General features: G+C 35.3%; 2 protein-coding genes across 2 annotated transcripts in view; one reads left to right on the top strand and one right to left on the bottom strand.

The window, feature by feature from the left end:
• Positions 1 to 8,504, top strand: part of LOC137930634 (uncharacterized) — a 115,093-nt gene extending 106,589 nt beyond the window's left edge. Inside the window, exons 10-15 of the mRNA XM_068773943.1 lie at positions 1,772 to 1,944; positions 2,477 to 2,713; positions 2,893 to 3,066; positions 3,175 to 6,611; positions 6,948 to 7,059; positions 7,861 to 8,504. Coding sequence (XP_068630044.1) covers positions 1,772 to 1,944; positions 2,477 to 2,713; positions 2,893 to 3,066; positions 3,175 to 6,611; positions 6,948 to 7,059; positions 7,861 to 8,031 — 4,304 coding nt within the window. The 3' untranslated portion in view covers positions 8,032 to 8,504. The remainder of the gene's footprint in view (positions 1 to 1,771; positions 1,945 to 2,476; positions 2,714 to 2,892; positions 3,067 to 3,174; positions 6,612 to 6,947; positions 7,060 to 7,860) is intronic.
• A 3,422-nt stretch (positions 8,505 to 11,926) lies between these two features.
• On the bottom strand, positions 11,927 to 23,502 carry LOC137930128 (sulfotransferase 1C4-like). Its single transcript, XM_068773242.1, has 7 exons — positions 23,306 to 23,502; positions 19,017 to 19,151; positions 18,049 to 18,148; positions 15,486 to 15,808; positions 15,154 to 15,248; positions 12,943 to 13,126; positions 11,927 to 12,247 (listed from the first exon to the last, which is right to left on the bottom strand). The coding sequence occupies exons 1-7, from the start codon at positions 23,391 to 23,393 to the stop codon at positions 12,129 to 12,131; spliced, it is 1,044 nt and encodes a 347-aa protein (XP_068629343.1). The 5' UTR covers positions 23,394 to 23,502; the 3' UTR covers positions 11,927 to 12,128.
• Positions 23,503 to 27,183: the final 3,681 nt, after the last annotated feature.

Genomic DNA, 27,183 nt, shown 5'->3' with positions numbered 1-27,183 from the left:
TAAATTCTTTATGTATCTAAGTTTTATGTATACCATTTCTAGATTACTATTAAATCTCAACGTCTAGATTACTATTAAATAAGTACAATTGTTTCGTATTGCTGCTGTAATAAAAAAAATTATGAAGCAGAAAAGTAAAAATAGCTAAAAAATAGAACAAATAGCTGACAAATGTCTTAATAACACGCATGTTTGTACAGTTTTATTTTAACAGTCAGCATTAATACGTAATAATTATAATTAGAAAGGTAAAGAATGTATAATAACACAGTTCGTAAAATAAGAAATTCAATGATACTATGAACGTAAATGCATATATCGCGATAAGAAGTTAGATTTAAACATAATATTAAAATGCCATATTAATTATTCTACAAAAATATTATTGTAATAATCATAATTTTACCTAATACTCTAATGTGAAATCCGAAGCGAAAAAAAGCTTTTTTAGTTTTATTATTATAAACAGGCCCCTATTACACTACTTATTGTATGTGTTCTTTATTTTCTTCCAGTTCTTTTAATAAAATAGATTATAGCTAGACGAAAATAAATGTGGTGCCAAAGCGCTAAGCGAGATATGCGCTAACTCTAAATGGCCTTCATAAACAAACCTCCTAGTCCCTGCGTGCGTAAAATAATTTCGGTGTATTCACGAAAAGTTAATTTTTAACAGTTAAATAACGGTTCATTATATTTAGGTATATCGTAATCATAATTAACTAATCATTTATTGTACATCTCTAGATTCTTTTATTCCTTTAGAAAAGATAGGCTAGCAGAATAGATCGTTGTTAGTATACAATACTTTTTTTTTTCCTAAATTTTCATTTGTCCCGAGTAATTATAATAGATAAATTTTAGCATACTTTTTATAATTTTTTTTATTAAATTATTAAAAATTAAATTGTCGAAGTCGTTTTTAAGAATAAGTAGCTGAAGTGGATCCTGGATCTATTAATCGATCTCTATATTATCCAGTAAAATTATTATGTAGTAACACGCCATCCCCGATGCCTGAGGTGACTGCATGCCCACTCTCCCCGCGCCGCGTGCCGTACGTCGCGTTCGCCTTCTCCTCCCGTCCCGTCCCGCTCGTCTCACTCGCAGTCGCTCATTGAACGTTCGTGAGGTCTGTGTTATTTGGTGTCGCTGTACTTTTGTGGCCGAATCTTTTGTCTACTTTAAACACTACGTATATTTTTTCACCGGTCGTGAAGATTGTAATTTGTGCTGTGAATATTTCGTTTACGGTATGTGAGGTGACAGATAATGTTTATTTTTTTACATACCAAACTGAAAGGTTATTTTTGTGTTGATTCATGCGAAGCGGTGTTCTGGAAATAGAACGTTCGCTCGAAGGCGCATCCCTCCTTGGCCGGCCGGCAAAGGATTCCCGAAGGGGCCGCATATATAATTACGTATTTTTATCGCTATACTTAGTATTTGTGAATCTCGGGCGTGTCTCTAGCCGGACTCGAAATGGCGTCCATTAAGTATTCGCCAGTTTGAATTTGCGACCGGTAAATATTGTTGTTAAAAACTAGCTACATTCTTTCGTGCGCAAAGAAGCGTTACTTCGATACTGATGCTTGTAGTTTTGTTTTTGTCGCTTCACGTGGTTTATAAAACTACTTATTTTTAATTTATGCGAGGGTGTGTCACCTGTTGATGGCGTAAAGCTGGGGGTACAATATAAAAGTCACGTTGCCGCCAGGTGTGTGCAATTGAAACACCTAAGTTGTGGTTGAAGTTTTATTTTGGTACACAGTGGAGGAGGGCCACGTCGACGGCGTCTTGGTGGATAATGTAGCTGAGAGCGGCGAAGACTCCGAGGACGAGTGGAATTATTACAAAGGTGAAGGAGAGCCCGAACCCGACGAGCAGAATCCGAGCGAGGAGGCCGACGATCCGCCACGCTCCGACACACCCTGTCAAGACAACGTAAGCGAACCGCCCTAAACCAAGCTTCATATTAAACGTGATCTCTATTTCCGCTAAATTTCCTAAACGATGCACGCTAATTGTGGTTATCTTTCTCGGCGATAAATTGTTAATTATGTATTCAGGTGTTTCGATCCTTCTTTCAATTTGTCCCCTCTACTTTATAAATTCCGAGGTTGATTTTCATCTTTAAACTCGTCATCTCTTCGTGTAAAAGAATGTAGAAATTAAATTTGAATTCAATTTGGTAGTATACTATGCATGTTTTAAGTAATATCTATTTAGTTTAAGACAAAAATGTTGAATGTATCAAATTTAAGATTCCTAAAGTTACAAGTTTGGTTGTACAAAAAAAAACAATTTTGATAGTACCATTAGGTTAAAATAGTTAAAATTAGTGTTAGAAACAAAACCAAGTTACACCAAATAAAACTTTATTAAAAGAAATTGGCCATTGATTTGTTTTCTTATGGAAAGAATACACAAAAATTAAAAAAAAATTATACATAATTTTATTATTTTGTCATTTCAGTCTGCTTGGGAAAGTAGTTCAGTAGACATGAATAGTTCACCACTTAATCCAGATGCCCCAGTATTTGTACCGGGGGGCGTAGCAGGATCAGATGTGTTGTTGGCGGAGTCACCACGTAAACCGCTACCTATGGATGATATTGAACTGCCTGATGTAGCCCAGTTCCAAACCGAAGCAGTCATCAGGCCAGCTGAATTAGTTAACTTGGACAATTCAGATCACTTGAATGGTCATCATGTAAGCACTTTATTTCACTTTATTCATATATCATACTTAAGATGAGTTTCATTGAATTTTTTCAATAATGTATTAAGTTTTATATAAGTTTTGTCTAAATTCTAAAATAAATCAATATCATTATTATTTTATTTTCTAAAATGTATTTTTGTATAATAAAAAAAATTATATTATTTTAGAACATTTCAATGGACGGTGCAACAGAGCATATTAATGGCAATGGTAAATGTGATATGGACAGTTTAGGATTTGGATTCAATGTTAATGTTGAGCCTGATAAAATCAAAGATACTAGTCTAATACAGGAATTTGAAAGAATACAGAAAGATACAACAGATTATTGTGATGTACAGGTATGCATGTTTTTATTACTTTAAAATGTTTCTATTGAGTTTAATAATTTAATCAAAAATTCCTTTTATGTTTAATTAATTATAACAATTCCTTATTTTGTATTGTAGATATTCCAAGCTCATGAAACAAACCCATTTGATGATGGAGATGATGAGTTATTTGAAAGACTTAAAAATAAGGAAAGAGATCCAATGAGTATGAGTTTTTATCAGGAAAAAGATGATGACACTTGTGAAAGGTTTACTAAAATTGAAGGTCATATAGATCTCAATGCAGTCCAGCCACTACCTGATAGTGATGATGAAGATATTCAACCTAATGGGGCTTATGACACCCCAATTCAAAATGATAAGGAAAATGTTCCTCCAGAACAAAAAATTTCTTTACTAGATCAAGAAGATATTCAAGAACCAAACAATGATATATTGAAATTTGAAGATCGAGCAGATAATGTTGTTGGTAATATTACTAACTTAGATAATTCCATGGATTATAACATTGACAATACGAACAATATGCAATCTTATTCTAATGTTGAATTTGAATGCACAAACATTCCACAAGATGTATTACAGACTGATACTCCAGAATCTCACAAGTTATTATTTGAACAAATTCCTGAAATACCTGATGGAAAGAGTTCTGAGTTAGGTTTCACAAATGATGATTTACAAGATCGATCTGAGAGTGATAAAGATATAAGAGTTATTACACCAGAAGATGAGATATCTCAAGACATAGAAAGTAAATTTGACGAATCCCCAATTGCTGATTCACAAACAGATTATATTGAAGCTGATATTAAAGATGATTTAGAACAAGAAAAAGAAATAGAATTGGAAAGTGATACTCAGTCAAAAGAAATCAATGAAGCCACTGTAGAAACAACTGATGACCTTGATCACTCTGAAACTATTAATGAGCCTGTTCTATCTTTAGAATCTGCAATAATTGATCAAACACAAGCAGTTATGCATCACATACCTAGTGAAAAAGAACAAGTTCAGTCTATAAATTTTGAAGATAATGCCCAAAATCTTGATGATATTTCGGAAATCAAAGATAATGTTATTTTAGATAAAATGGATAATATTGAGGATGATGAAGATGATATGAAAGATAGTGGTGATGTGAAGGAAACACCTGAAGTTGAATTGGTGTCTGTAGATGATCAGGATAATATTGTTCCAAAATCTACATTACCATCTGCGTCACCAGTTCCATCGCCACTTCCTAGTGAATCACCATTGCCAATTTTGAAAGAAATTCCGTCATCGCCAATCTTGGAAACAAAGTCTCCTATTCCTACTGATGAAACAGTAGAATTTGAATCAAGATCACCATTGCCGTCACAATCACCTATTCCTGCAGATTTAGTAGTTATACAGACATCGCCAGTGCCACAAGATATAGTAACTTTATCCCCCATACCTGCTGAGGTTCCCCTTCCCAGAGAATCTCCAGTGCCTTCTGAATCACCTGTTCCTCAGGAAATGCAGTGCGTTGAAGACGATTTGCCTTGTGAATCCAGTATGCCAAGTGATTTACATGTTCAAGTAGATACACCCTTACTTGTTGAATCTCCGCTTCCTGTAGAGTCACATGTACCTGATGCTCTACTTTGTGATGCTGCTTTGTCGGTTAAACCTGATTCTTGTGTAGTTTCTCCTTTGCCTACTGACAATTCAATGGTATCAGATTCATCTTTACCCAAGGAAGCAATAATCGAAAAGGAAATTGTGACTAACTATGCAACAGTACTCAGTGAGTCACCATTACCTACAGATAAAGCATTAATGGAAGAGACAATAATTGCAGACAATTTAGTCCCAACAGAGACATTGGAAGTCAATAAAGATACATTGATTAGTGAATCACCATTGCCCACGGAATTATCGCAGCCCAGAGAGTCGCCTTTGCCCACTGATGAGCTTATTCCTAAATCTCCGTTGCTAGTAGAACCTTCTTCTCCACAAACCTCTCCTTTACCAACAGAGTCTATTATAAGTGAATCTACACTTCCAATTGATGATGTCCAAGTAGTGGAATCTCCTTTACCTCAAGAATTACTACCAGAACATAAATCTCCTATTCCAGAAGAATTGTCACAACCCATAGAACCAATACAACTTAATGAAACTACTTCATTGACTGAAGCACAATTAGAACCCGAATTACACTCACAAATTAATGAAGTTCAATCAGTTGAGTCATTACCCCAACTAGAAAATACTTCACCTGTTCAGTCACATGATGTATCTGAATATCCAACAGAAACAATAAATATAGCAGAGTCTCCGAATGTCAGCATATCTCCTGCACCAGTAGTGGCATCCCCGGCTCCTTCGCCGTCTCCGGCTCCTGTGGAGACTATTACAGAAGATGTCCGGCATTTAGATATGAAAGATACGGTAGCAGACTTTGTATGTGAATTAAGACTAACTCCACCAGTTACACAAGATACGGTTGAAGAACCAGTGAAATTAGACAGTGTAGCACATTCAGAGGCAATGCTTCTTGAAGCTTCTTCGGGTCCAACGCCCGACATAGTACCTGACGAGCGTGTAGATTTACCAATAACCCGAAACGAACTCGTTACTGATATCGACATTGGCATCCCTGAATCTCGCGCACAAGAAATCTGCGTTCCAGTAACTAGCGAGATTCAACAAGATGATGCCATGGAACCAGCTGTCGGGACTCCTCCTCCAACTCCTGCTGTTAAGTCTCTTCAAATGTTACCAGCTACGCTTGACATCCCGCCACTAAGTGAAACGCCTATGGCCGGTGATGCGGGCGCGCTGGCGGCGGCGGCGGCGGTCACCGCAGGGGCGGCGGCTATCACTGCCGCGACAGCTACTACGAAAGCTAAGACTCCAGCTACAAAGAAATCACCTACGACACCCACAGCAAAAACACCGAAAACCGTTCCTAAATCGACTCCAACTCCCCGAACTCCAGCATCTGCTGCCAAGAAAACAGGACCGGCTTCACCAGCCGCGAAGACACCGGCTGCCTCAAAGCCGGCCGCCGCGAGAACGTCTCTAAGCGCTAAGTCTACACCTGCGACAAAACCAGCTTCCAAACCTACTACACCATTGTCTAAAACTTTAACGCCTGTTTCCAAACCTACGACTAAACCATCACCGGCGCCAGTAAAGGAGGCGCCAGCGGTAGCTAAGGCCGCGCCGGCACGCACTGCTACAGCGCGTTTACCAGCAAAACCAACAAGCGCGAAACCAGCAACCACTGCATCCAAAACTAGCACAGCAGCGGCGAAACCTTCAGCTCCTCGACCTACGCCGCGGCCAGCTGCTGCTCGTCCCGCCACCACTACCACTGCTGCCCCGACCGCAGCGAAGCCGAAAGACATTAAACCGAAAACGACCACTCCAAAAGCACTGGCTAACGGTGATGTCAAGTCCGCTGCAAAACCAGCACCAAAACCCGCATTAACAGCGCGCCTACCAGCCGCCAAACCAGCACCTAAGCCTGCGCCGAGATCCACGGCCGCACCGCCTGCCTCCAACGTAGCGCCCGCAAAGTAAGTTTATAGTGACAGACTGGTGCATTCAATGGATCTTTTGATTTTTAAAATATCAGCGCAATTCTCGCAACTCATAATCTACTTTTCTGATTGAATATATTAGTTGTTAGTTGAACAGATGAATTAATTTCAATTACAAGATAGAATGTTTGATTAGTACAATGATTTCATTAGTTCTTCTATTTCATACTAGAAAAAAAGTTAATGTCTGCTTTTGGAATTACCTAAATTAACATAGGTTTATAACTTTTAATTGTTTAATTTGAGTATGTCTTTACAAACTTAAAATAGCAATAAAATATATATATTTAAAATATTAATTAAAATTTTCAGGGCAGCTGCTCCGCGGATGGCTGCAAAGGCACCACTGGACAAACAGAGCAAGGATCTTGCTAACAAGCGCATCACTGCTAAGGCAGCGCCTCCGAGGACTGCCCCAGCCAAGGTAAATGTTTCATAGATAACTTCTTTGTTAGGATGTGGAATACATTTTAAATATAGTTATTTATTAATCTTTTAGTTCTGTAAGTTGACACAAGTGGTTTTTTTTAAAGCAAATACTTGTCAAATATGGATACTTCACATGGATTTCTGTAGACTGCTTCACTTGGCTACTTGTTATATGCCTATGTATACTTGATAAACTTCTTCATTCCACCAAGCCACCTAATTGACTGGAAACATCTGTATTGCTCATAGCTCACTGATGGTCGCTATCACTATACACACATTTTATTACTTATGTGAATCATACTATTGGTACACACCCCATTATACTACACTAGACTAGGCAAACATACACATACATCTTGTTTCCACAGATCGACCAGTGACACTTTGCAGGGTCATGATTGGAAATTAGTGTTTCGCCCATTGGTTGATTCTTATCACTAAAACATGGCCCATCAATTTGTACCTCCAAATATTTTTAGTTAATTATAAGTGTTTATTATTATAAACGTTCTCAAATAGGCAGGCTCCACTAACCCAGGACATAGTTAAGGTCGCGAGAAGTCGCGATCTTTCTGGGAGGCTTTTGTCTTACAGTGGATGTTTATTGGCTGATATGATGATGATTATTCTTATAGTTTTAGTATGTGTTTGCCTTTAATTCAATTTTTTTATTGTTTTCTATCTGTGGTCATTATGGTGTGAAATAAAATTTTCCTTAAAATTATTTACTTCTTTGTTACATAGTTTTAGTCACTTTTCTAAAGCAAATTAATACCCATAAATACTCTGATAGGCCCCAACAAGCGCAAAGAGCGCTGCTGCAAAAACCGGCCCCAAGAAAGTGGAGTTGCCGAAGAAGGACGAGGTTCGACAGAATGGACTAGCGAACGGGTCTGCGCCTATCAAGCCGCCGCCCAGCCCTCCGCCCGCTGACAACGCTCTGCTCCCCGACGTGATTGCGTAGGCTACGCAAGATTCCTATTATTTCCGCTTACATTTTGTGATTTTCTATAAGTGTATAATAGTTTTAAAAGCCCCTCGCGGCGTGATGTTAGGTGCGGGAGCCATCTCCCACTTTTATATTATAAAGCCGCTTTTTATAGACTTGTGCGTTGCCGGCTTACTGCTGTGCGCGCCTTCCACGGTTATTATCCATTATAATGAGTCTGTTTAGAATTTTTATATTACCAACGAAAGATTGATTTTAAATCTGGCTTTTAATTTATTTTCTTTGTATAACCGTATTATTTAAATAAAATTATGAAGAAGGACTGATACATTGTTTTATTTAAGTAAATGTAACGAATGTACGTTTATACGAGTAATACATGACAAAAATAATAAAAAAAAATAAAATAAAAAATAATGTTTACTATATTGCTACTCACTTATGTCGATGTAAACCTTACTACCATGGTGTTGCAAACGAACTTAATATAACAATTTATTGAAATAAATGGTTATATCACCCGCTTGCCTTTTATTTCACCTTTCAAATTGCAGAACAGCTATTAAAAGAATAGTATTTATTTGAAATTGTTTCATATCTAGTACATTCTGTATCAGTAACTGTAAACGAAATATTGCATAATATTCATGGAATTTACTTTAAAGTAATATCAGAGCATATTTTTAAAATTAATCATAAAAATATTAAAATGACTCCAATTACAGAGGATTGCTTTTTTATTATATTATGTTAAAATAAAGAACTATTAATGGCAGATCATGCAACTCATTCAAATTTCAAATTAATGTCCATTAATGTTTAGTGTTTATTTTGTGTTATAATAAAACAAAATAAATATACATGCATCATCGGCTGGATATACATATTCATTTTAATACATTCAAGAGTAAATATTATTTAACGTGAATAATTTAGACTAAATATTGTAGTTATTCTGTTTATTTAGGAACCTAATTGGACTAGTGAGTAAATCTATATTTTTGTAGAAGAAGACTTGAAATTTATTAGGAATATTCGTTATTTCCGAGTGGTCAGATAAGCGCATTTTATGAAATTATATCTGCAAGGTAAGATTAACGTTTGAGGGGACATTCATTAAGTTCGCAAAGCAGGCGAGGGCCATCTAGTACACATACAGGGTCATTGGAAATAGGTGTAAAGACTTTAAAGAGGTGAGTATACAGCTCGTTTACTAGCAATTAATGTATGGCACACTATTTTTTGTCTCACTAGATAATGTAGTGTAGTAGATAATCTATCTGAGACAAAAGATAGTTGACTACGTTTTCTAAATTCCGATTACTACGTGTTAAAATGATTTTGTTTACTGTCGGGCCCTGTAAGTTTTTACTGCCAATACTTATTAATGCAAAGAAAATAATGTTGTATATTTCAGAATAAGCACTTTATAAAGGTTAATTGGATTTCACCTATTTTAAAAAGTTTGTATACCTAAAAGCTTTTAAATTTTATTCCTGGCAAACGAGCTTAACATTCATTCTTTTAGCATCCTTTTTTAAGCTTTCTCACTTATTTTTATATACCCTGTATATCGGCGTGATGATAAGAATTTTTACGGATAAGTAATTGACTTATCGACGGGTATGCCGTGGACAGCCGCACTGTCGATACTTGTCAAATCAAGCCCGTTCATGTTCGTGCGTGTTCGTGTCACCGTACGATAAATCCTTATAAGGCCGCGCTGTAAAGGACCATCATCGCTCCTACTTCTCGGACAGTGACGGACTCTTAACAAAGTCATTATGCTGTCGGTCGTATAAACGCCATATTCGAATAAATCAAGCGTGACAGATCAACATGAAGAAGTCATACTTTTTAAAAAATACAAAGGAGGATTTTGTCTCGATATATGTTTACGAGGGTCAAACTGAAAGTTCTTAGAAAATCAAAAACTAAGCATTCTAGCAAGTTATTAGTTTTATTATAACTTTTCAAAATAGCGTCCATTTACATCAATACATCGCTGCATTCGATGGAACCATTGAGAAAAGCACCTTGCCCACTCGGCCTTAGGGGTCTCTTCGACGGCGTTTTGAAACGCAGCCACTGCTTCTTCGGCGTCCATAAAATATTTTCCTCGAAGTTTTTCTTTTATTTTCGGGAATAAATAAAAATCGCAGGGTGCGAGGTCGGGGCTATACGGCGGGTGACCCAGTAATTCCACGTCTGAGGTCGCCAAATAGTCGATCGTTTGCCTGGCGGTGTGCGACGAGGCATTGTCGTGATGAAGGAGGATCCTGCTGCGAGGTCGTTTCTCTCGAACTTTTTCCAAGACAAGTGGCAAACAGTTGTTAGTCTACCACTCTGCATTAACCGTTTTCTGATCCTCTAAGACAACTGTCGCGTAATGACCTGTCTTTCCGAAGAACGAGGCCACCATCTTTTTTCCAAAACTTCGACCTCTCTTCACTTTAGTTGGCAACTCTTCGGAAGGAAACACCCACTGAGCAGACTGTCTTTTGGTTTCCGGATCATAACAGTAAATCCAGCTTTCGTCACCCGTTAGTATGTCGAACACAGCATTTGAGTCACCTCCGTTAAATTTTTGGATCATTTCTCGGCACCAATCAACACGGCGGAGTTTTTGAGCCTCGGTCAAATTATGCGGTATCCAGCGGGCACAAAGCTTCCTGACCGCTAAATGTTCATGGAGGATTTTGTGCACTTGACTCATACCTATGCCTAGACTTGTCCGAATTTGCTGATAGGTCACTATTTTGTCAGTCTCTATCATACGCCGCACAACACTGATATTGTCTTCAGTCGTCGCTGTAGAAGGCCGTCCCTCACGCAAATCATCGGTGAGATTAGTTCGACCACGTTTGAATTCATTAAACCAGTTGTAAACTGTGGCACGAGATGGGGCTTCATCGTGAAAAGCCAATCGAAGTCTATCATAACTTTCTTGTTGACTTATATGACATCGAAAGTCATAAAAAATCATTGCACGAAAATTTTCTCGGCTTAAATTCATTCTGACGTGCACAGACAATTTTCAATTTGCCGCCAAATCGTAAAACAAATGACAAATGAATGAAATGTATACTCAATATTATTGGTAAAGAGTTCTATTTTCAAAATTTAAACTTATTTTTTTAAAATAATGCTTTTAAGTTGCCAGTTCTAAAAACTTTCAGTTTGGCCCTCGTATAATATACTACTATACTGGTTGATAAATGATACAGACATAGGGACATATTGTATAGAAGAATAAGAAAGACCAACGTGCTTTTATCTAAAAGATAAATTACCAGAACAGGGTTTTGCAATAGATGATAGAAAAATGGCTTTAAAATGAATTGATTTTTATAAAAATCAGTAAACGTTTTTAAGCATTTTTATTTATGTATCAAATATTAAAACATGCCAAAAATATGTGTACCATAAATTGGGGATAGCTCATTTAAATCATTGATTTATAAATTTATTTATACAGTGCCATCTATCGTCTTAAATTAGAAATTCCGTGTCCGCATTATAGGTACGACGTCTGTGGTAGTTGAAATGATTATAATGCAATTGTTTTGCAACCAAATTAAAGTAGCGAAACACTAAGAACAGAATTTCGTTGTTAGAAAAGAGATTATGCTGTTGCATTTTATGCAATTCCTGTATTGGAAAAAGTATAATCGAGCATAAGAAATATAAGCCGTTTATTTTTAAGTGGCTTTCTGTCACTGCAAGTCACTTTCTCAAAAAAATTGAGTTAATGGTAACACTAAATACAATTGAACGTTATATTTTCATTTTTAAAAAATATCTCGACTTAAAAACATAGTTACTTAGCTCGCTTTCAAAATAAATGACCCATATTTTGATGTGCAGAGCGTTAATAATATGTAAATTATAATTCCATAGGATTCGAGCGTATGTCATAACTTTATAAATATACTCATTTTTATATTTCCTTTTGTTGTAATAAGATTTATTTGACTTTTGTAATAAATAACACAATAGATAAAGTTGTTTAGATATGTGATTTTTTGTCGTAAAAATAATTTTAACTTTACATGTTTGCTTTTTATTAATGATATTTACACAAAAAAAATAATACCATTAACTAAAAAGATTCAAAAGTTTTGCATGTGGGGGAAACGTAGGTCAGTATTCCTTAGATTTTCTTCCATCCATCTGTCTGCTTCTTGGGTCATTTCTTCATCGAAGTAATCTCTCCAACCGCCGGCTTTACCTGAAATTTGAGAATAAACAATTAATATTTCTATAGAAAAATTAAGTTTAAGTAATTAAAATTGTTACTTAATTTTAAAAAAGTCGCATGTAGTCATTGTTAAAGTTTTTTTTTTAAATATTTGTATATTTAGAAACGATTGTAAGGTTTTATTCTCTTTTACTGTAACGTAAATAATTGTTTTAGCAGTGGTAGATCAGCGGTAGAGAACTGGGATTTGCGATCATAGTTCGCAGGTTCGATTCGCGAAATACTGTGGTATATAATTTCACAGTTTGTGCATTAATTATACATGTTTGCCACTGCTCACAAACAAGTTTTCATCATCTGCGCAGCATCGTCTGCGTACCATAATACCAAACTGCGATTTCCAACCCGCATGCCAAGTGTGGCCATTATGGTATATGTCTCATTATGGTGTATAGACATCTTTGGAGGAGGCCTATTTGCAGTAGGCGTCTATGGACTGGAACAAAATAATTGTTTAAGTTTGTATAGCGTTGATATTGCAATATAGTAATAATATACACATAAAAATATATTACTAGAACTATAACTAATAAAAATGGACACAAAAATTTCAAAAATGTTATAAAAAAATTATTATTTGAATAAAATAAAATGGGTAGACCCTGCAATTAAAGTCAACTTAAGAATACAATTTCTCCGGAGCCTCTATTTTTTCTATACGTCACCTTTTCTTATAAAAGATTGTCCATCTTGTATGAAAACTCCCACGACTTTCATGACGTCATAGTTCACCGATTTATTGTTCTTAAAATTCTCGATGCTGAGATGTTCACACAACTTTTCTATTTGTTCGCTCGTGAAACTCTTACCGAAGAAGTCAGCAACTCGTTTTATAGCTGCTCGTAAGTCCTGGAATTTAAATATACATACTCAATACATTATCTGTGTTAGCTTTAATGTCAACTATGTCGAATGTAAAAGGATAAGATATAGTCTAGATTTTTCTATGACAACATTTATGCCACTAATGCTTTGACGATGATAAATTGTGGTCTGCACGTAAGTTTTCATTTGCCGTTAGTTGAAAAAAAAGAAAAAACGAATTTAATAAATAAAGAATAACAATTATTGTTTTATATTTTCTTCATCGTCAACATTTCAACCGAAGGATGTCCTCTGGTGGACACAAGTTCTCTCATAGATTTCCAGGACCGGTTGGAAGCAGACTGCTTTCAGCATCGTGACGGAGGACATTGTTTGCCGGTCTGCGGACTTCAGAACCCTAAGGTTCCGTCCAACGGTGGCCGTCTAGTTTTAATACTAATAAATTTAATAAAAAGTTTGCTTTAAATTGTTTGGGACTACTTGTAACCTTTGTAAAGTAGTCGTGGATAAGTGTAGCGTGTATAGTAACTGATCGAGTTACCACCCATCCCTCTCTGAGTTATCCCTCCGGCCCTCTTAATGTCGGTCTCTTTTAAAAGGTGTTCGCTTGCAGGCCCCGGCGAGATTCGAAATCGCGATCTCTCTTTTACAAGAATGGCGCTTTAACCAAGTCACGTTCGCCTGAGAGTTCTAAGAATGGGGCGACCTACTGGTTCGACCCAAGTCAATCATTTTACGTAAATAATTCTAAATTTAAAAGTCGAAAGAATAATCGTATGTCTGTGTGCATATTTTGGAACGTTTTTTCACAAGAGCGGTGTGAAACAAAAACTATTGTTTTCACATGCGGAATTTTCATTGAACATTGTTTTTTCGAAAGTAAGACGCTTACGGTAAATGATAACGGTGTTCACAGTAATTATATTTATATTTATTTTATTCGAAAAGTTAATCCATAACAATGAGAGAGTCACCTCTAACGGCTTTTAATACAAATAAGTAGCATATTCACCAAAATTTATAATAAATATAGAGGTAATATGCTTAATTCCCACAAGTTTCACGATTCACAATTTGCAAGGAAAGAGTTTATAATAAAACGAATTAATAACAGAACCCTCTCACGTTTAACTCATAATTTATGTGTACATATAATAAATTTAAGCAGATAGCAATGAAAGCCTTTCATATAATAATAGCACAAAGTAATATAATAGAAAACAGACAAGATACGGATGGTACTATAGCATCACGTTTTAAGAGTCTTTGGGATAAAATCAGGCACCGCATGGTTCCTCGTGTAGTATGCTAACGCCTCTCAGAATTGCTAGTGGAAATAATAATTAATAATGACGAGTGGTTATTGGTACCGTTTTAGTATCTATAATCCCTATAATATTGCGGAAGAACTGGACCGCATGCGTGATGCATTTCTTATTTTCCTCAATAATAAAGAAGAATGAAAAAAAAATATTTTTGAGAGAAAATCACCGTTTTTTTGTTATTATACACTCTGATGTGAGTGGTCAGAGGCATTGCTGGATACACAAACTGTTATTGAACTAAATATGATTGCAAAGATAAGTTACAGAACCTATGTTTACATAAATTTCTAATATTTAAAAATTTAACTATCTTAATTATCCTCGGCATGTAGCATAATTCGACGCTCCAACCGAATAAATCCGTATTATGCTATTGCGGGCATATTCCGTTTCTGTCAAATTCGGCATCTACAGGTAGTATACAGTATACATATTACACTTTTTGATTTTTTTGAGATTCTACTAATTTAAAATGAAGGAAACTAAATTCTCGTAAGTAGAATCGTAAGAGCGAGTACGTTATTATTCACAGGAAAAATGTTCGATAAGTTTCAAGTACTTTTTAATGTATAAAGTTAAGGTTTTATTACTATATTCCATTTTAAAGAATCGATCACAGGCTAAGCCAATGTGACTCGAAAAAAAAAACTGTTATAACCATTGCAGTAAAAGAGTTGGCAGAAATGTATACATGATTAATATCGTATTATAGGATCCAATAAATACCTTTGACAGTTCTTCGTAAAAGAGAAACAATAAATTAGGATGATGTCTCATCTCCCAGGCCTCTTTTAAGTGCTCAAAGTATGGCGTCCAATGATCTGCAAAGTATATTTTTATAATGAAGAATCGTTGATAATGTTAACTGTTTAGGCAAAAACATAACAATGGTATTTTTTATTTATAGAGATTTATTAATTTGGTTTTAGATTTATAGAACATAATATATGCTAGTAAAGAGACATCAATATATCGTAGTAATTAGCATCTATTAGCAATAATGCAATGTACACCAAATAGCATTTATTAAAATTTTTGAAAGTATATTTAAAACTTACGTAAATCGTTTATGAAGAATTTCCAGTATGTCTTAAAATCACCAATGTAACCCTGCGTGCGCATGGATTTGTTGAGATGAAAGAAAGAAACCGCAACGTCTCTGGGGTCCCTCGCTACGTATACAACTTTAGCTGTCTCCAAGAGGTTAGGAGGCAAAAGAGAGAGTGGCATATGAGACTTGACAAAGCGTGGCGTGCGAATTAGAGCCAGCTGTTCCGTGCCCGGCTGCGTCACCCACTGAAGGACCTTTAAGTTTTCCTCAGAATGGCTATTCTCTACTATTAAATTCTTCGCTAATACAGGATGGACGCATATCGAAAATCTAAAAAAACATATATCTTAAATAACTTAAAAACATCTTAAATGGCTATGAAAGTGAAAGTTATCAGTGCTAAGTTGGAAAAATATTAATCTGACCTAAATATACCACATATAATTAAAAATATATTTTTGAAAATAAGCTTCAGAAAATTAAAATAGAAAGTTAGTATAGTTCATCTACAAAAACTACTACTTCGTTAACCGTTACTTGGAAATTAAACGGTACAAGGTTTTCAAAAAATTATAAGTTTATTTAAAGTCAAAGTCGCTACTAGATTATTTGTTTTTTGGATTGAACCAAGTACCTTTAGTCATTTGTAATTGTTGGTTTCAGTTTTGACTACAAAATATCAATTGAAATAGAACGAGAGTCGTTAATTAAATAAAAGCAGTGTACTCGTACATGCACTCTGGATTGTTTACCACGAGTTTTATGGTCATTGACTTATTATTAACATTAACGGATACCAAACAAAACAAGATAAAAGTAATAAAATGTATTGTTCATATGATATATGTCTTATAATAATGTTAACGATCTGAATAACTAGTATTCTGTAACTTTCCATGTATATTTCACACCTTATAATTATTATTTATTAAAACATTCCGTAATAGTTCATTATTTGTTAAATATAAATATAATTCATATTGCACTGTCTTTTTACCTTTTTTTTTTGTTAAAATTGTCATTTGTATAATACATTAGAGCAGTGTTAACTCAGCGGTAGAGGACTGGGATTCGCGATCGTAGGTCGCGGGTTGGATATAGATCTAAATAATTCACAATTTGTGCATTAATAATATAGGACTGTCTTTGCTCATTAACAAGTTTCCGGAGGATGGGCAGCAGTGTATTCTAAGTACCATAATACCACATTACCAACCTGCCTGCCTAGCGTGTATGTTATATGTCCCCATGAATATCTTAGGGAGAGGCTTATATGTCTTATAGTAAGCGTTTATGGAACGACGACGACGAAGACTATATAATATGTGGAAAGTTTCTGTTATCTCACACAAAGGCTAGACCTAGATACTAGAGATAATATAATATCAATAACATACTTTGTCAGTCTTTGTCCTCAAGTATCATAACAACTATAGGAAAATGAAACAAAATCATATAAGGTAGAACGAAAAGTTAACGGTTTTATTAGTTGAATTCAACACAATATTATTGTCATTAACTTGTAGCTCTACCGCTACATTGTAACAATTATTGATAAATGTAATGCAATAAACTGTTCACAAGGCTGAGATCTTAACACAAACCATCAAACAAATTGTCTTGATGCAAATATTGCATTCTCCTAATTGCAATTTGTTCTAAAGTGTGGAGAATAATGTGCAACATGTGTTGTAAAAAGGGAATGTACCAAGAATCGAAGTAAGAGAGAATTTCTGTTAAGGAATCTGAAACTTAGTCCGTACGATGTCGGTTTCGCGCAATCTATTTTATCGTAACCTAGGTCGGAAACGACCGCCGGAACACTTTTGCAGATTGGCGTTTTGCCTCTATAAATTTTTTAAATGTTGTAATGACGCAGTCACAATGGTATTGACATGTTTAAACATGTATATCCAACCTAAAATTACGGATTATGAACAAAAATAATTTACCATATTTTCTGTAACTTGTACATTTATGGAAAACTGTAATGATTGTTTATTATTATAATAATCATACTAGCTATCCTGATGGTCTTCGTGCTGTCAAAAGTAACATATAAAATAATAAAATGGACTTCGTAGTGACCACTTTATTTATTAATTTAATGTCTTAATAATTATCAAAGACAACTATAACGATTGTTTTTGGTGTAAAAAATTCGGACTATAATTATAAGAAGTTTTTATAGGTTCCTTCCGAGTGATGGAAGGGGATTTCAAAGGTTTTAAAAAAACTAACTACTAAAGAAAAGTTCTCATTTTCCACCCCCACGGCTTTAACAATTTTTAATACCTAGGGATAGGTGTTTTAATTTACTAGTCTCATTTTTACTATCTCTCCCCTTTATTTTAATTTATCTTCCTTTCTTCCTGTCTCAACGAAAATATAACAAAATTAATAACATAAATCGTCGAACTCTTTTCCAGGTTTTCACAACACATTTTTATTTATAAAAAGTACATCCAAATACCAACGTAAAAAATGCTCAATGTATTTTAATTTTGTGTAGCTGCCTCTAGAGTTCAGTCGTTGCTTTTATCTATAGATTTATGTCAAAGTGAACTTACTCCAAAAACGGAAACCTATCGGTGAGCGGCATGGCGTTGGAGGTTTCGTAGTCTAAGTCGTTGGCAACCATCCAAACCAGTTCTTGAGTCCATGTCGTGCCTGCAAACGTTATGCAATTAGTTAGTTTACAAACACTATTTAATCGAATCGTAATTCACTAAATTATGTGTTAAACATATTATTATGAAAATAAAGACATTACATATAGCAAGCAAGATAACATTTTTATTAACAATTTAAAAATTAATAAACTATATAATAATGGATAATATAATAATATTTAACTTTAATTAAACCTGCTAAGCTTTGTTTATTTTTTATTTTAATACGTATGTACACTAAAATATATGTACACTAATGAGTTGCACACGTCAGCGTCTTTCTCTTTAAATAGCGAGATAATAAAATGATACTTCTACAAGAATAACAAACACATTAATGTATTAACTTATTGGATATTTTTCCTTATTTATTTTTATTTTAAACAAATATGATAAGCCCGATGTTTTTCTAAGTGCAAAACTCGAGATCGTCAAACTTTTTATTACGTATTTTCGTTTTAAGCCCAGGTAAGGTTCTTATGGAAAAAAATTACAAGAAATTTTAAAGTAAAATCATCTTTACTTTTGTCATATAAACCATAGACTAAGTTAAAATACGTGTTCTTACCTGTTGAACTTTAGAAAACAATTGAAATTAAGTGTGTTAGAATGTTATGAAACGAAAAATGTAAACATTACAATGAAAATATAATTACATATTTGTAAAATGTTTAGTATTAAATCAATATATAAAGTGATAACTCTGAAATACGTATTATTTTTATTTGACTTTGATAGGCTAATAACGTTTAACAGTCTCTCAATATTTTTTCTCTTATTTCTTCAATATATTTTTGGAGAAGATAGACTCAATTATTATCTTAAATGTTCTTATGTATATATCTTTTGAAATAGGAAAAAAATACCTGATCGGGGATAACTCGTAACAAAGACGTCTGTGGGCCTGATTTCCATATTGTAGATATGTGCAGCTTCTTGCTTATATTTGATGGGGAAGAAGTATCCTTTAGGACCTACGCGGACATAGCCAGTGTGTTCACCTGTTTATAAATGACAAAAACTGGTAAGAAATTATGGAACATCTTTTTAATCGTAAAACGTAAAGTATTGTAATAGGTAAACATTTTAAGGAAATACTATAACATCTATAATAAGTAAGTTCCTTTAAGAAATACAGAAACATTTACATCGTCTATTTACCAGTTATCCAACTGTCCGATAAAACTCAGTGCCCACTTCCACATAACTAAACTAACTAGGCTATCGGAAAAGTACCCAGTTAAATTCGAAGTAATGTATTTGAAACGTTTATAACAATTAGATAATATTAACTTAATTTCATTATTCCTCATCATTGCACCTATAAAACGTCCACTGATGGACCTATTCCAGAGACTTCTTCTCCAGACTTCGTCTTCCAGCGACCTCAGCAAGGTCGTCTTGTAGGTGAGCATCCCACGATACTCTTGCCGGTGCTTGGTCGCCACTCCAGAACCTTCAAGTCCCAGCGGTCGTCTGTTCTATGCGCTATGTGGCCAACTATTACTAGTCTCATTTAAATAAGCCCAAGGATACTAATATTAAATAAGGCAACTAAAAGTTAATAAAATAAAAAGTTAAAATATTTGAACCTCAGACCTTTCAAAAATAAAAAATATACGAGTGTTGTTATTGTCAACTTTAAACCTTAAAGAAGTAGACACGTAACGGATTCTAATAATAAAATGTTCATAAATTAAATACATATTCATAGGTTTACTGCTGAAAATATACATTATTTTTCCGTTACGTGGCCTTTGTCTACTTCCTCTATTATTATGTTGCAACGTTTTTCATTGTTATATTGGTCAATCGAAATTAGGCATATTGATTGAATCGAGGCACACGAACCGCCAAGGCCTTGCGACTTTCTATTGCATTCAAAGGCCATAAGGAAGTTAGATCAGTGAAATTTAATAGTATCAGTGAAGGTTTCTCAGATTGTAAATGTTTCTAGTTTACACGAAATGCAAACAAAATTCTTTAGTATAGAAAACTATTGTTTAATGTAGATCGCCCGCTGTAAGACGCGGAACAAATAGTAATTATTCCGCTTAATATATTTCACACAAATCTTAACTTTCGCAAATTGAAATCTGTGTCATATTTTGTGTTCTTCGCCTTTTTAGACATAGACATTTACTCCTGGACATAGGCCTCTTCCATGCATTCCCAATGAAACAGGTTGGAAGCAGTCTCTATCCAGTATCTTCCGGCTCGTTACGGGACATTGAGCTTTCTAATGAGGAATGTTTCAATGCCGTAAGTCATCACTGGTAATACACCGGTCGGAGATCATACTATATACACAGATATATTGCTATTATAAAATAAATTTCATTTAAGAAAGTTATTTTTTTTTTACGTTCAATTGTTTACTACGTGTTAAATACATATGTGCTTCATGTTGACCAAAAGAAAGACTTCATTAAATCTATAAAAATTAATAGGATTCCCCAAAAAACAAAAAACTTCGCTCAACACACTAGGGCACACTCTTGAAAGATTCTTATAGTAAGAAAATAAAAAAAAGCTCAACAAAATAATAAAACCACATTATTTTTCCCATGCGAGATAAAGAGTAATTTGTGTTTTAATTTTATTGTCTCAATAAAAATAAATAAAGGTGTGTTAGAATGTAATCAACCATAAAATAGCTGGTACCATAAAGCATTAAAATGAAAACTTAATCACGTTACTTAAGTCTTGTACAATAGATAATATTAAAAAGTTGTCGTTATTTAAAATAAAGAAAATAAATTAATAAATAGTCTATCACTCTGGTACAATTTTGATAAATATTCATTTGCCTATTAGCAATTAATTAAGTTTTGACAGGGAGCAGACTATTGGGGCAACTAATTGTTGTAATATAAACTGCAGACTAAAACAACAAAACATTGATGGAGATTTAATAACTGTTTCGTTATCAAAAGTTCGCTGACAGATAAATCTGTTTGAACGTTATGAGACATAAATAGCAATCCTCAATAAGTTTATGCACTCCTTATGTTTGAAAAATCACAATATGTATTATTCATAAAACTTCATAAAGCGTTATAGGAATACGTGGAAGGGCATCCTAAGGTTTTATAAATACTAAGATAGAGACATTTAAAATAAATATTAACAATAAAATATATATTTACTTGAAAGAAAGAAAAAAATATTGGTAGAATTTTCTCTTTTTATATTAATTCAAAGTAACTAACTTTCACCGAGGATAATCGAAATAACATGCAAAGATACTGAATACATTAAATTTTAAGACACAGCCGGTGTTGGACTCTGGGAGTACGTACGCGAAGCAGAAGGAATGTTGCTTTCTATATTTGCCTTATCCAAACCATCGTTTATGTTATCGTTATCATGGGGTTTGTAAAGCCATTGACTTTAAAATTATTTATGAGTAAAACTCGTTGTCAGATAATTTCAGGAATTTTATTACAGGTTACCAGTACTGGTTTTCGCTCGTAGCTTTCGATTTTGTATTAAATGTTAAGTGTACAACAAACATAGTAAACTTCTTAAAATTTACAACTTTAACTATTGGGAAGATGTAAAAAAAAAACACAAAATAATTGTATGAGTAGAGAGAGAGAAAGATAGCCCAACGTTAAGTGTTGAGTCTTGCGATCGTAGGTCGCGGGTTCGATTCATTGAATATAATCTTATAATATATTATAACTGACACATTGTGCATTTGAACCCACATAGGGTTTATACTAGTTGCAAACAAGTTTCCAGAGAGTGCACAGTATCGATCTCAGCGTACCATAATACCACACTGCGTTTGCCAACTCACCTGCCAAGCGAAGAGATTATAGTGTATAACCCTTACAATGGGCGTATATGGGCTAAAACGCCGATGACGATAAAATTAATACAGAATAACTTTGTATTTTTAAATTAATTGTTTTTGTTCTAGTTTCACATGTATAGTTTATATATACTTGTTTGTGTTATTTACCAAAGTATACATGTCCAAAATGTAACTATGTAATTCACTCTACGCGACTGGCAATGGTTAGCGTTTTGTTAAATCTTACATTGTAATTTTGTTGTTATGAAAATAAAATTTTAATTTTTTTTAACCGCCTGTCTGCCACAGCGGATATAAATTCTAATTTGAATTCGAACCAAAAATATATATTATTATAAGTAAAAATATTGTAGGCAAAAATGGCCGAGATATAAAAAAAGACCGTTTTCACTAAAACGCTATAGCATAAATATAGGAATAGTTATCCTCCGATGTAATGTATTTGTTACATTCAGAGACAGGACGTGACAATTTTATCAAAGCGATGCATTTCTCTTTCTCTTCGGTTAGTAGTCTGGCTTTTAAAACTTGTTATAGATTGTTGATTATTGTTAATTCGTTTTCATTGTTTTTTTATAATTGCTCCGGTTTATGTTACTTCATATTAAAGGCGCAATAAAACTTTTTAATTTAAATAAAAAAAAAAAACAGATTCCAAAGCATTTCTTAGCTACTTTTAAAAAAGAAGTGTAATAAAATGACTCTACTGTCATTAATAACCACTAAATTACGTTACTTTTCAATCAAATTGTATATATTTAATAAACTAAAGTTCATTTTCTTAGTTACTCAAAAAAATTATCTGCATATTAGATTCATCCTACTGTTTGATACGATTCAGAAATTTAGTACATTATTATATAGATGTTTTGTATCTATATAAAACACACATAAGCAAACTTTGTTCATAATTTTAAATTCTGTAAACGATTACTGTTTACATTAACATTCGATTCTAGATTTATTTAATAAAATATATAAATTTGATGTAACCAGAATTATTATAGAAAGTAAATATTAATAACAAACGCTACGTTATTACTATGAAAGTAAATAATAATACTAATAATAATAGACATATATATAAATTACCACGTTTATCTAATGCAAGTAAATAATGTAGCAAGTGTGTAGTAATGTTCTAGTGTAAGTAAATAATGAACTATTGTGTCGTTATTGTAAACACTCGTATTTTTGTTGTAAGAGCTCGAGATGACGTTTCAGTCAGTATTCCACTGATGCGTGCTATTTACTTTAAAAATGGTTAGCTGTTTACAGCTGGATAGCTTTTATTTTAAAGACTATTTTATATTAATGAATATAAAAACTTACCAGTGAAATATTTCATTAATATTGAAGCCGTTTTTTCCTCGACATTTTTGATCTCAAGAGGAAAGTTGTTATTTCTCGAATCATCCATTTTATAGTTTTATTTGACGAGCTTTTTTAGTTCGCTTATAACGTTAAGTGTTTCCAACAACGGTGCTGCGAGAAAGCGCGCGTCCTATGTCCGACACGGCGTCGTACTGCGTAACGGACCCAACATTCTGAACTATGTTGGAAGTGTGTCACCTTGATCTTGGTAAATAAGTACACTTTGCATTGTTAACAAAATTAATCAATTGAAATTAATTTATTTATATTGTTAAAATGAACACTTAATACAATGTTACTTTATATTCAAACAATAACACGGAAGAATAACTGGATACTTTCAAAAAAGAACATTGGAAAATTAATATACCTTTGGACTTTAATCATATCCGTTTCTTAACTAAAGTTTAACTACATAAATATTGATATTGTTAATGTAAATATAAGGATCTTTATTATCCATAGCACTGACAAAAGGTATCTGGTGGCAGATTTATATTTCAAAACAAGAATATTTTAAAAAGTGAGAAACTTTGCGGAGGGACGAGGCCGTTGAAATCGTTGACCGTGCGGATTTTTTCATCGCGATGTTGCTTGCAGTGGTCGAGAGAGTATCACGCGTGTGTCGTCGATGCAAATTTTTAGAATAATGTTTCTTGTGCAACTGCTCGTCAATAATTTTGTTCAGATTTTAGTATTGATTGTGATGTACCGAGTGTAAGTTTAATTCGTTCCTAGGTTCATAGATTTCGTGCAACTGCTTCCGTTATGATTATCCCCCGGCTAAGGTCCAGTCGATGTTTACGGACTCCAGAAAACAAATTGAACTGATTGAAAGCAGCTTACGTCCATCCACGACTTTCAATACGTAAAAATCCAGCCACATTACGACATCCAAGACTGATATTCACGAAATTTCAGAAAAGGAACTGAAGTTACCTCCTTTTAAAGAACCATACATTTATGACATCCATTTAACAAAATTGAAAAAAAAAAATTTTTACAACTAAAACTTTGGCCAAAGTATGTTGCAGCATTTTCATTCAAAGTAAATTCTATTTTTTGAAGCAGTGGCTCATTTTCGCTTATATGGAAACCTCAATAAGCAAAACTGCTATTACTGACCTCCGAATATCCGCGATCCTCGACTGAAACATCAAAAACCATTGCATTACTCAAATAGGACAATTTTTTATTTTTATTTTGAAAATGCTCGAGGCCAGGCGACGAATGTCAGTAGTACATATTATCGACGCGTGATTTTTTGCCGAAACTGCGACCTCATCCATCGTGCTCATAATACACGTGGTTCTAATATGATGGTGCGATTGCACATGCAGCCAGAACTTCGATGAATTTACTTAGGGTAGCTTTCTCCTACAAACTGATCAGCCATTTTGGGGATATCACGTGGCCACCGAGGTCACTAAACATAACTGTTTTCTTATGAAAGGTATTTAAATAACATACTCATTAAAAAATAAAGAATACTAATATGTACTTAAAAAAAATATTTAAGTTTCAAAATATAAATTTTCCACCGGACACCCTGTGTAAAACATTATTTTAACAACTGAATTCAGAAACTGGTTCTCAATTTAAACTGAAATGGCTGTTTCATATGGAATGCTTGTGTTGACAAAGCTCAACCTGACACATACACCCGCTGAAAAATATCATAAGGGGGCTTGAACAGCTGCTCGGTATGACAAGTTTTAGCGACATTTTTTTTTTGGTTTGGGGGGGGAAAAGCTTCCGGATGCTTAAGATGCTCTGCCTTGGGGGGAGAACAGGGTATGTAGGACTAAAACACCCCGGTGATCACCCTTTCCACTATACGGAAGACTGCGGTATCTCCCGGTCAGGGGTCGTTAAGTTGTTTTCCCTCGCGCTGTGTTATTTTAGCTAGCCCGTCCCGGGGTATGCGTGTATGGTTCACGCTACCTCCGAATCCCTCGTGACTTTATCACAATGGTTCGAGACCACATCGAACCATCGTCCGCCTCAGAGTCGCCGAAGCTAGTGGGAATTTAGGGCCTCCACCCTCAACTCCCACAACTCCGAAGGCCCCGTTTATGGTCGGGGAACACCCTTCTCAGGAGAGCCATCGCGAGGCGCGCCCCTGCGCTGACAGCGTCGTCTCCGAGTGGGATTTGTTCTCTACCGATCCCGTTCGGCTGCCTCCTTCTGGACCATGACGGTCTCACAGAGGGAGGCCAAGGGCCTTCACGCCGATGACCCGCTCAGCATCGCCGACACGACTGTTGGCAAGAAAAGGTCATGTCTGATCTCGTCTGCCAGGATCCGCCGCTCTGACTGCCACGACGGGCAGGCCCCGAGCGTGTGCCAGGCGCAATCCTGGGCTGCCCCACCGCAATGGAAGCCTCGAAGACAGGCAGGATCGCTCCAACGACGTGTCTGCGCGCATAGCGCTCTTCCGAGAGCTTGGCGCGCCACGTCGCGAGCGCTCCGCGCCGTTCCCGACGTCTGACCGCCGAGTACTTGTTCAGGCCCGCCACCGCCGCCCCGGCGGAGGGTGCGGGCTCGGCCGTAGACGCTCGCATCCATCTCCGCTAGACGTTTTGGCGATGTTGTTCAACTCGGCGTTCTGTTGCAGCGGTATTCTTGAAAGCGGGTCGCGTGTCAAACAAGAAACTTGTTCTCTCTTCAGAAGCAATCGTTTTGTTACTTTTATACTTTGCTATTTTTTAATTAAAGGTAAATGAAGCTAAAATTGTAATATCAAAAAGTATTATTAACAAAATTTTATAAAAAATATTTCTTAAGCAAAAGAAAGTGCTATTGGTATAGCCTTTAATTAAATAAAATTTAGCTTATAAGATACAGTGAAAGTTAGGAATATACGGCATGTACATACGGCATTATATTTGAAGTTGCATCATTAGCTGCTACACTAAAAGCTCCTTATAGTTGCACAATTGTTAATCCGCAACCTCTGACCCGGCATGCTTTGAGGTATGGTGTACCGGGTTATACCTTCTAGACTGTTTAAGGTGAGGAAGGCAAAAGATCTAATAGATTCAGGCGTTACTTTGTCCATCCATCCTAACTAAGAAAGGGACTAATATATAGCTACTTCCGCTATGCAGCAGTAGTCGTGCAATGAAGTGCACCGTTCGCCAGCTCGCTGATAAATGCGCGTACGGCAAACAATGCGACCGACCAGTGTCCAAACACCGAGTCAATTCGCTTCGAGCTTCGGTGGTTGGATACTGGTGTAACATTACTCCTGAGGATGTGGAGATGTGGAGGGGTGAAACACGTGTTGAGTGAATTAACGGTGGTAGATTTGTAGTTCGCATTGTTTGCCGCATGCGCATTTATCAGCGGGCTGGCGGGCAGTGCACTTCATCGCACGACTACTGCTGCTTAGCGGAAGTAGCTATATGTTAGTCCTTTTCTTACTTTAGATGGATGGACAAAATAACGCCTGAATCTATTAGCAGCCGCACGATCTCCCGGGACTGGTCAGGAGGCAGCAGGTCAAAACGAGGAACTTCGGTAGTAGACAGAATGTGTTCGTGCCGGTGCGAATTATGAATGTATTTAACTTCAATGACCGAAGGTTATTTTAATAATTAAACTCAAACCCTGTCGGGGTGCGAGGCGTTATAAAGATTGTGGCGTGATTTTAAAGAAGCTCCGAGAAAGAAGTAGATGAACGGAGACGAGTATTAAAAAGAAAAGAAGAAAAAGGACGCCGTTGTAACATAGGACTCACTTCGAGTATCAAAGCAGCGACTGGACACAACGTACCACGCGTACGCCGAGTGACCGTCGGAACGTTTTTTGATATAATTCCCGTGGCTATATTT

Source organism: Battus philenor, unplaced genomic scaffold, assembly GCF_028537555.1.
Source record: "Battus philenor isolate CCGP_79_NKW_IND1 unplaced genomic scaffold, ilBatPhil1.0.hap1 SCAF_6, whole genome shotgun sequence".
Lineage (NCBI taxonomy): Eukaryota > Metazoa > Arthropoda > Insecta > Lepidoptera > Papilionidae > Battus > Battus philenor.
This window is presented reverse-complemented; position numbering and strand designations above follow the sequence as displayed.

Coding starts and splice junctions, on each gene's coding strand:
- LOC137930128 (XM_068773242.1), bottom strand. CDS start 23,393: ATGGATGATTCGAGAAATAACAACTTTCCTCTTGAGATCAAAAATGTC. Junction 15,809..18,048: donor GATAGGTTTCCGTTTTTGGA/GTAAGTTCACTT, acceptor ATGTTTTTTTAG/ATTTTCGATATGCGTCCATC. Junction 12,248..12,942: donor ACAATCTTTTATAAGAAAAG/GTGACGTATAGA, acceptor CTCAAATTTCAG/GTAAAGCCGGCGGTTGGAGA.